The 11,321-nt window shown below is 42.6% G+C and overlaps 1 protein-coding gene across 1 annotated transcript; it reads left to right on the top strand.

Moving 5' to 3' along the window:
• Positions 1-455: 455 nt before the first annotated feature.
• Positions 456-9,653, top strand: cckar (cholecystokinin A receptor). Its single transcript, XM_048235863.1, is given in 7 exon segments — positions 456-921; positions 1,763-2,014; positions 4,818-5,079; positions 8,440-8,567; positions 8,883-8,965; positions 9,007-9,248; positions 9,250-9,653. Coding segments are annotated over 7 exon segments (1,410 nt in total). The 5' UTR covers positions 456-800; the 3' UTR covers positions 9,572-9,653.
• The last annotated feature ends 1,668 nt before the right edge of the window (positions 9,654-11,321 follow it).

Here is an 11,321-nt window from a genome sequence, read left to right as displayed (position 1 = left end):
AGCTACATACTGTATGATTTGACATTTATATCATCTCCATTCCCGATGGGCTGCTATATGCCCCAAGCCTCTTTTACATCTGACATGAAAAAAGCCTTCAGTGGTTGTTTTACATAATTTTGTGTAGGCTATCACGTTTGACATTGATGGTGCCCTGTGAGAGTTGGGGTTATGACTTTTGAACTGTATTATAGGCTAACTGAAACTGAACAGTGATTTTGGTCCTATGTTGTTGTTTGGTTTTTGTAGCCTTTTCGGTTGTCTCTTGTTCTCTTAAAGTTTTAATATTGTATGGCCTAAGGATTTCTGACTTTTTAATGTGATGGTTGTATTTATATAAGGTTAAAAAGGTTAAAAACCGTACCTCAGAAAAACCGTAGATAGATGGAAAGGCGGGATTAGGGTTAGAAAATCCGAACCACCCATGCGCTCTCGTGCGCTCCTTCAGAATCCTCTAGCCCTTCAGCCGTAAACAGCGCGCGCAGTTCATCAACCGAGACCACAGGCATGAAGTCGTAATGGACGGTGTATTTCATACGCTTCGGACATCAGCTTTATTCTTTCAATGAACTGTGGTGGACTTGGTTATGGACACGCATGCCGCTAATTGGTTGCAAACTGCTTTTGAATTCGTCGTTCGTTCTTTTAATTTTTCTGAAGATTTGATTTAGGTGCAACAAAAGTAGTGTTTACTACGGGAGGCATAATGCAGCAAGAATCAATTAACATACTATCTACACTTGAAATGAAAATGCGCCTTAACATATTTGCGTAATACGTGGAGAAAATAAAGCAAGACAATGGAGACGTTTACCACCCATGATATGCTCATAAATACCACCGATATTTATAAAATATTATGTGGACTTGGAATTGGGAACGTCTCAGAATGTGAACCTGACGCCCCTCCGGAACCAAAAGGTAAAGTTTACATATACTCGATAAGTGGATAGCCTATGTTTCAATAATGCTACGAATGAATATCGTAATCGTAATAAATTACTAAATATGTTTTCAATTACTAGTTATATTATTAATTCAATTTATATATAATTTCATAGCAAATTTATTTAATACGACGAAAAAGAACCAATAACTTTTGAAACCGGATGCCTAAGTGTAGACCATATTTTATTTTTTTCTATGCTTTTATATGCCAAACTGTACACATTCCTCCCTTGTTTGCCGTTGTAGTGGTCCGGTATCTATGGTTCACTATTAGAGACACTTATGGGTCCACTTTCTGCACCACGGGGGCAACTTCAACTCTCACCAACAGATGGGCTGCCCGAGGAGGGAATATTAATAGACTCTTAGACTTTGTTTAAACATTTTGGCCCATTCTGCCTGTACAAAAAAAGGGAACTGAATGAATATATTATTAATGATATTGCAAAATTTCATATAAAATATAGATAATACCATTTATTATTGTTGTTATTATTGTTATTATTATTATTTGTATTATAATCACTGTTATCATTGTTATATGTCAAAGAGAAGTATTTTGTTAGTAATATACTATGCACATACACGCACAGCCAACCTGTTGCGCATTAAGCAGTAACCAATATGTAATGTTTGCATTGTACTTTTTTAGTGGGTGAGGGGCCACTAACAGTTGAATCAATTATGCACTTAAACTCATGTGCTCCAACTTGTACAATATTATGAAGTCTTTTGAAATCCAGTATCCAGTTCCCCTTGGTCTTAGTCTTACACTATTCCTCTGTTTGTCATGGTTTTCCCCTGCATCCATCAGACATGAACCAGGCCGTGCGGATTGCTCTGTACAGCATCATCTTCCTCCTGAGCATCTTTGGCAACAGCCTCATCATCGCCGTGCTGGTGAGGAACCGGCGGATGCGCACCGTCACCAACCTCTTCCTCCTGTCGCTGGCCGCCAGTGACCTGATGCTCTGCCTCTTCTGCATGCCCTTCACCCTCATCCCCAACCTCATGAAGGACTTCGTCTTTGGCAGCGCCATCTGCAAAGGGGCCATGTACTTTATGGGTGAGTCTCGTATTAAGGCATTAGGAGTCACTGTCATTGTCATGGCAGCAGACACTCAATCTGAGATCAGTCTTTATGCACAATCTAACTGTGGTGTTGGCGAAGGGTCCTATATTATTTTCATGTGAGAACTGGGTTCCAAAAACAAAGGTTCCCAATCTGAGTGTTTCAGTTCTGGAACAAGGGCGTTGCCTCGTTCCTCTCCTCGGTCCACTGTGCCAGTCAGAACTAAACACATACAGTAGATGGCCAGCTTCCCATACATGGGTTAACTAGACTAAAAGCTTTTCCCTATGGAAATCTCCTTTTTTAGTCCAGGACTACAGTAGGCGTAATCCATGTATGGGACACCAGTCCAGGGTGTTTGAAGAGGGACTTGGCCGTAGCATAGACCCTTTTCAGAAGATTTTCCTGCGGTCAGACCCACCAACCAGAAAATATGGTGAAAGGACAGTTTAACTACTGAGGTCTTTATTGAGAACATCTTGTAGCACTAAATCTGCACTGGGAGAGAATTTTCTTGAGAGTTCTCAAGCTTAAGAGTAAACCAACGTTCTTGTCCCTGTTGAATATATCATGACTAAAATGTGGGATTTGTTCCTAATTATAAACACCCTTGGGTGTATTGATTCAAAAGCCCTTTCAGGAATGACTGTGTAAGCCAAATTTGGTTGCACGGTCAGTCTCTTGGATCTCACTAATCCAACAGTCCAGTATTCTAATCCGTTACCTAAGATTGACGCTTAGTGTTGGGTAAAGCAAAAACAAAATATAATGTCTGTTGCTTGTAATCCTGCATCAGTCAACCCCAATGACATGTTTACAACAAATGAGAAATTGCTCGGCAAATCCTCTGGACATTTTATTGGGAGGTGGTGGTGTGAAGCTCTATTAAGCAACTAGTGTTTAATGGGGCTTGGGGGCCGTGCATCAAAGAGGGTCGTGGGCATTAGTGCTTGTCTCCGCTGCTGAGCGAGAGCTTGTGACTCTGAGAGGTTGTGCGCGTGATGAGTTAAGGAAACATTTACAGAGACCTGCTCCTCTGAGGGCAGCACTTACCACCAATTGCGTTTGTTGGACCCCCCTGCATCAATCTCAAACAGACATGCGACCGCAGGCCTGTGTCGTATTACTGTGAAGGTTTGAAAAGTCTCACAAACTCTACACACACACACACACACACACACACACACACACACACACACACACACACACACACACACACACAACACAAACACACACACACACACACACACACAACACACACACACACAAACACACGCATGCATGCATGCATGCATAGACACACACACACGCACGCACGCACACATACACACCTCTTAAACCTCTCCCTCATGAATATTTTCAGGGCAGAACCCATTGAAAATAATCATCTCTCATTAAACAACTGCTAAATTTATCACGCGAGATAGCCAGAGGTCTTCACAGTTGGATAATCTCCAAGGTGGGTCAATGGCGGGACAACAGTGTTGCTCTTATGAGGCCTCTGTGTCCAAACCTGTCCCAGTTGTTTAATGTGTTTACGTGGCTCGCTGAGACCTGCGATAATGCCGACAGATTTACTGCGACCCATTGTAAAGGCTCTCGGGGTTTGTTAACATTTATATCGGTAACAGATAGTGGCTGTTGATTGTGGAGAAGTGCCATGGTCCTAGCTCAGTCTCCGAATGGTTGTAAAGAACGAAGCTGACATGCTGTTGGCATTAGCTCATGCACTTCTATGCACTTCTTTCAGCAAGGACTGGTTTAAATCAGTTGCCTCCAGTATGTGACATCATTAACTAAGGGAATTCCTGAGAGGTTATTATCTGTATTTTCATAAATATGAAATCAAATAGCACACGTTTAAAAAATTGTATGTATTACTTGTGTGATGACAACATTGAGGACATTATGCATAATTGAAGGATAGGCACCCTTTCTTAGCTTTTGTGTAGGCTACTGTGCCCTGTGTACCCAGAGACTACGGACTCATTCTGTCAATCACGGACGCTTGATCCAGAAGTGTGTTATGGATATTCAAAAAGGGTCTGTTGGACTTAGGTTTTTTTAAAGTTAACTCACAGTTTGCTTATTAACTCCAATCTTGAACCACCTACAGTATGATGAATGAGTGTATCAAGGTGAAGCATAACGTTCAATAGTGTTTGGTGGATTCTCAATGATCTAGTGTTGCAAAACATAAACATACTATAACATGCAGTTTAGCTGAAGACAACCAATAAGGGAGCATTTGATCTAATGTGAACCATTAGAAAGTTGTGTTTTTTTTTAAACAGAGCCCTGCCAGGCCAGGGTGACAGAGCCCTCTCCATTGCTGCTCAGCGCTCCCCTCTGGAACTCCCACACCAAACACATGCTTTTAATGACTAATGGAGATTAATGTGCTGCTTTTGTTGAACAGTTTTTACTTTGATTCTTTTAAATTGTATGTAAAACACCTCATTTCAGTACCTTGAAAAGCATTCATTACATTATTATAGTCTCAACTTTGTCCAGTTGGCACTGGGTTTTGAGAGGAGAGCCACTCTTGTTAGCATCAGCTGTTGAAACCTGGTCCTGTGAGAAATCCTGTGTCCAGACGAAAGTCACCCATGTAATTCCATCTGACAGTTCACAGGTGAAATAAAAAAACACACATTTTTTCATTTAGTATGACTTGATATGTACTATGTCCTTGTATGTACTATGTCCACACTCACAGTGATAATAATGATTTCACCTGACAGCTGCAACAGGACATTTTCATTAACACATGTGCCATGCCCCCACCCCTCCACAGGGATCTCGGTGAGTGTGTCGACCTTTAACCTGGTAGCCATCTCGCTGGAGCGCTACAGCGCCATCTGCAACCCACTCACCTCGCGCGCCTGGCAGACCAAGTCGCATGCCGCCAAGGTGATCAGCGCCACCTGGGTGCTGTCCCTCCTGCTCATGCTGCCCTACCCCATCTCCAGCACGCTGGTGCCCTTCACCCGCGTCAACAACAGCACTGGCAACATGTGTCGCCTCATGTGGCATAGCGATGCCATCCAGCAGTCCTGGTGAGGAGGAGAGGAAAGGAGGGAGGGAGGACATGTAAGGAGGCCAGTTGAGCAGACACATGGGATCCATTTTTGTCGATCCATGGGAATGCTAAAATTGGGAGTTCTATTTGGACATTTTGAAAGTGCTTTACTAATTTACTGACTTGGATTTCAGTAAGCAAGTATTGGTATTGAAATATTTCTCACCGTTGATCAGTGGTAAGAAACATTTTAAACAAATCAAATAAACTAGGTTTATTTCATAATGTCAGTAAATTGTACATCAGTACATTAGTACAATATTGGCATGCAACGACTAGTTAAGGTTAACTGAGTAATTTAGGTTGTTAAAGCAACATACAAAAACAATACATTCAACAATAATGAGATAATTAGGGATGGGCAAAAATACATCAGGATGAATTTCAAAATAAAATACCTAATACTCTCATTTTTAATGTATCAAAATAAACTACAAAATACAGTAACCATATTATGTATCAAAATAAATGAATTTTGAAAATACTCAAAATACTTTTTTCAAGGGAGTATGGAAGCACTGTAAAAAACAATGTACAGTATACTATTTGGCCCCTGTGATGCCAAATAGTATACTGTATGCAAGTTAATGTAGTGTGATCAGAGTTAAGAATCATTCAAGAATTTACATTTAGTCATTTAGCTTATGCTTATCCAAAGTGACTGACAGAGCTTTCAATTAACCACATTAAAATCAATAGGCCAAAATCATAATTGTGTATCTGTGACAAGATTCCTAATTCAAGTCCAGTGCAGAAGTGAATAATCACAAGGCTATGTATCTTGAAGTTCCAGAACGTGAGAAACTTGATGTACCTAAATATCTCCAAACTCAAGTATGCAGCTAATAAGGAAATATAATTGTTATTTAAATGTATTGTTACTTCTCCCCACTGTGAAATGCAGAAAGAGATGTTACAAGGAAGGGAATTCAAACACACCCAACACCTTACCATCTATTAATGTCATTGTGGTTTATTGAAATACCTGTCATTTTTTACCTGTTAAGGATTAGCATATAGGCAATAGGACTGGTTGCCTTTGTCGGTGTCCTTTGCTCTGAGAACTTGCACAGGTAAACTTGCTCATCTTTACTTGCGTACGACTTCGCACCAAGGCTTCACACCAGAGCTGACACTTTAGCAATAGCCGTCACTGAAATACTGTGAGCTTCTTTGAACACAGCTGTTCTCACATTAGCTGATTGCAATAAGAGTAAACCATTGTTGCCTAATTACCAATTATTCAGTGTGCCCACACACACACACACACACACATATATATATATATATATATATATATATATTAAAATTGATTACATCTTTTAATCATGTGTCGTGAGGCTGGTCAAACTACACAACAAATCGGACCAGATTCAAATGTTTGACGGATCCGACTGATTGTGGGTTACAAGCCAGCACCAATGAGAGGCTCTTTGCATCATTTTGCGCTTTTATGACATCATCACATAGAGAGTATGTTACAGTATTTTTAAAATACAAAAATACACACCAATAAAGTATTTTGATACAAAATACAGAACCATTTTCTTCAACCCAATAAAATAAAAATGACAAAATACTACATGTATCAGAAATACTGACCATCCCTGGAGATTATTTTTCAGTAAGAATGACGCAGTTAAATTAATCAAGAAAGTATCATGGTAAAGAATCTGTGACTTATACATGAAGTATACATTGGAGAAATCTACAAAACAATCAAATATTTAGCAGAATGACGGCTGGTTTTTCCCTGTAATGGGTTTAAATAGAAGGCCAGTTTGGCCAAACCAAACAAAGACACTTGGAGCACTCGTTCCAGACTGAGCCAAACAAACGGATCCCTGTTTACTCGTGGAAGACCATGTGTGTTTGATATATTGCACAGGGTATTTAATGTCTTAGTGTTTTATTTTCATTATGGGCAAGCAAAGCCAACCAGTTTGCCCAGGAAAAGGAGACACACAGTTTACATTTTGGGGTGATGTGTGACGATTGTTGATTGCCCTGGGCAATTGAAGGTCATGATTGAGAATAGTCATCAAGCCATAGTTTAATAGTGTACAATTGTTCATTTGCTGAAAAATTCTACAGGTTAGTATGGTGAATGATAGGCAAGAGTGTGATTATACTATTGAGATGTATTTGTCACCAAACCTTTTGATGTCTTCGTATCAAAAAGTGAAACAGTTTTAAATACACAAATATAAAATTTTCAGTACATACTGGATAGAATGGTTTGTCATTCTATTTGTAAAGGTAAAAGTACACTGACTCTGTTAAATAAGTGGACAGTGTTAAGAGCAACAGCTATTCTCTGCCTATGAGAAATGCCATACATACAGTCAACAGATCAACTATACTGACCTGCCAGTTGTATCTCATAGCTTAAATACTATATCAGAGATGTACTCAAAAAGTCACAACTGAACTTGTCAAGTGGTGCAAACTAACCAAACATATTGTTCCATGAGTACACTGATGAACCTATTATACAGAGAATGACATCTCTGGCATTGTCACTGCATGCCCAGAATTCTTAAAATGCTTTAGATGAGACATGAGGCAACTTGTTGAGCAATTTTATCTCATAGCCTAAACCAGAGATGCTCAAAAAGTCTGATGATTCCAGATAAACAACAGCAAAGGGAACATGTCAGAACAACTATATCAGGAACATTGCTCAGAAAGGTGCTTTGTGTATCATTTTACAGCTTTGATGATTCCAGATAAACAACATACATGTCACATCACAGCTCAGAAAGGTGCTTTGTTATCATCCAAAATTCTACGTGTGGGTCAACAATTAACCATGTGGTTATGTGGTATTGTGTGTGTCAAGGGCATAGATTTGCATATGGACCATAGGGTCATGTCCATACAAATATTTTGGGATCACAAAATTGTCCTAGCCCCTACCAATATTTTATTGAATTCTTGTATTATTTTTGTTGTGAAGTCATATTCAGTAAGTCATTCATTTAAAGCGTACATCTCCAGGACAACCGGTTTATGTCCCTACCAAAGCTGGAACCAAACCTACACACTTTGTGTGTGAGCAACCTATACATTACTTATCTTGCACTGGATCATCATTTTTCAGCACCATTCAGAGGCTACATTAATTTTTTTGCACTTTTATGATGTCATCACATCACCAAAAATATTTGGCAGTATTTTTAAACTACAAAAATACCCAGTTCTAAAATATTTTGATACAAAATAGGCAGCCATTTTCTTCAACCCAATAAAATACAAATGACAAAATGCTAGTTTGTATTTGAAATACGTATCTTAAATACATGTATCATTAATACTGCCCATCCCTTGTCTTTAGGTATGTGTTTCTGCTGCTGATTCTCTTCCTGCTCCCGGGGATAGTGATGACATTGGCCTACGGCCTGATTTCTCTGGAGCTGTACAGAGGAATCAAGTTTGAGATGGACAACAGGAAGGCAAACAGGGGTGGGGCTTGAAAGTAGTTTAATTTGTTTACTAACCAGTTACTCCTATTAAAGTAGATTAACTTGTTTATGTAGAAAATGTTTTGATTCCTTGTTGCATGTTGTGGGTGTCTCAAGCCAATTGGGTGCTTTTGTTGTATCTTGTGTTATGTTACATAACATCAATTAGGCTTGCTTGTTGATTGGCCTCTGGGGGAAGTCCCCAACCAATGACAGTCTAATATAAAGCTAATATGTGCTTAAAAGGACTATACATGTAGTCACTCTCACCCAGTGTCCTCACTTGTGCTATCTTTCACTCTGCTTCGCCCACCAGAAAGGGAGAGCAGCACGGGGAGCCTGAAGCCTGCCGATTTTGATGGCTGCTACTTCCAGCCCTCCAAGAAGCGTCGCTCCGACGTGACCCACCACCAGTCGGCAGCGCTGGTGATCTCGTCCAGCAGCAGTAGCAGCGCTGCTGCGGGCGGTGGGGTGGGGGTGGTGGTGGCAGCGGCGGCGGGGGCAAGGCCAAGGTGAGCCGCGTGTGCAGCAGCAACCCCACGGCCAACCTGCTGGCCAAGAAGCGCGTCATTCGCATGCTCCTGGTCATCGTGGTGCTCTTCTTCCTCTGTTGGATGCCCGTGTTCACGGTCAACGCGTGGCGCGCCTTCGACCGCCGCTCGGCCGACCGCCTGCTCTCGGGCGCCAATCTCGTTCATCCACCTGCTGTCGTACACGTCTGCCTGCGTCAACCCCATCATCTACTGCTTCATGAACAAACGCTTCCGCCAGGGATTCCTCACTACCTTCAGTTGCGGCACGGGCCGAGGAGGAAGAGCAGGAGGAGGAGCGGCGAGCGAGCGCACCGGTAGCCGGCGTAGTGTCCTGACCATGACGGGTGGTGTCGGAGGACGAGGAGGCGGAGGTGGAGGAGGGACGGACGATAACGGCCACGCACAGTCAAGTGGCAGGGGCTCGCTGACGCGCTTCAGCTACACCAGCATCCGAGGCTCTGCCCAGGCCTGAGCCTGTCCAACTGCAGTCCACCTTTACAAACACCAGACCACCCCACCAGAACCCCATCCAACACCCCCCCCCCCCCACACACACACACACACACACACACACACACACACACGAACGAACGAACGAACGAACGAACACAAGAACGCACTTCCCTTATCTCTCTTTTTTCCTTCACCCCCCTCCCCCATCTCACCACCATACACGCACGCACGTACGCATGTACACACGTCCGCACACGCGCACACAGATCACACACACACACACACACACACACACACACACACACACACACACACACACACACACACACACACACAGCAGTCACCGTTAACAACTTACTGGGTGTTTCTCTGCTCACTTGCCGGCTGGTGGTGGCAGCTCAGTCATCCCTCCACCTCCACTTGACTCATGTCCCTCCCTCAGAGGGGCCTGTCTCTCCCAGTCTCTTGTGGTTCTGGCTGTGCGCTTGACGTTTTCCTTACAGTGCGCTCAGCCTGGCTTTAAGGCCATGACTCACAGACCACAGGGCCAAGACTCTGGAAGCCGAACACTAATACGGCCTGACACGGACTCTGCTGTTGTAAATACAGAACCCTAACATACTACTTGGCCCCTGTGTTGGCAGACTTAAGGCAGGACAGATAGTGGGCTTCTGGCCTTTTAGGGGGCATGTGGGGATGCTTAAAAGCACAGATTCTTTTCAGCCGTAAGGGAAGCGCTAGTGAGTGTGGATTCATTGAAGTCCTGTCTCCCACCTCTCTTTGTTACTTGTGCAGCCATAGTGCAGACCTACAGTCGTGTTCTCTCGTTAAAGCTCAGTGGCTCAGTCCTCCCCTGGCAGCAAACACATACACACACACACACACACACTGAATTCGAGCATCTTGTACACTATTGCTGCTGCTTCCAGACCCTCCTACTAGCTGCCCAACCATCACTGCCGCACAGCCTGTGAAAGGTGCTTTACTGTCGGGCTCTGACACTGTCCAGACGTCCTCCTGAAAGTGCGGCGCTAGCGCCTCCAAATCCTTTTAAGATATCCAGAGAGCGCTGAGGCGTCAGCAGTCAGCAGACACATAGACAGACTGATAGCTGTGCACGGCCACACCGAATACTTGAGGCCATGGCGCAACAAATACTTTCCCATCATTAGATTCCCTCATAACACTTTCAAGCTATCCCTAAGCTGCTAATTACATAACGCAGGCAAGAATAGTCATCGGTGGACATTGCCTTGCTTTCCTGCTGCATATTTGAGACCAAAAATGTGTGGCCAGTATTAAGGGAACCTGACAAAAATGTGTAAACAGGTTTTCAACAGATCTCTACTCTACACTATTGTTAAAGTATATGCCATCACTTTTTGTTCAGGAATGGCAGTCTAAGTGCAAAAGGTTGTAAGTGCTCTTTGGTATATGTTGAAGATTCATCATGTTTGTGCAAGCTCAACCACTGATGGAGGAGCTGGCAGGAAATGGACCTGGGTCTGATCTGACAGAAAATGGACCTGGGTCTGGTCTGACAGGAAATAAACCTGGCTCTGAACTAAATGGGATAAAGCTGGCAAAACCCATTTCACTTTAAAACAGCTCCATTTAGTTCTTTTACCACACAATAATGGCTTCAAACTCATGCCACACTGACTTACAAAAAAGGAGAATGAAGTCTCTGACATTGGTAATGCACCCCCGAAACCCCTGGTATTGCACCATAGATATTAGAAAGCTAGATACCGCATTGTCCATCGAGT

The sequence above is a fragment of the Alosa alosa genome, chromosome 24 (assembly GCF_017589495.1).
Source record: "Alosa alosa isolate M-15738 ecotype Scorff River chromosome 24, AALO_Geno_1.1, whole genome shotgun sequence".
NCBI lineage: Eukaryota > Metazoa > Chordata > Actinopteri > Clupeiformes > Clupeidae > Alosa > Alosa alosa.
This window is presented reverse-complemented; position numbering and strand designations above follow the sequence as displayed.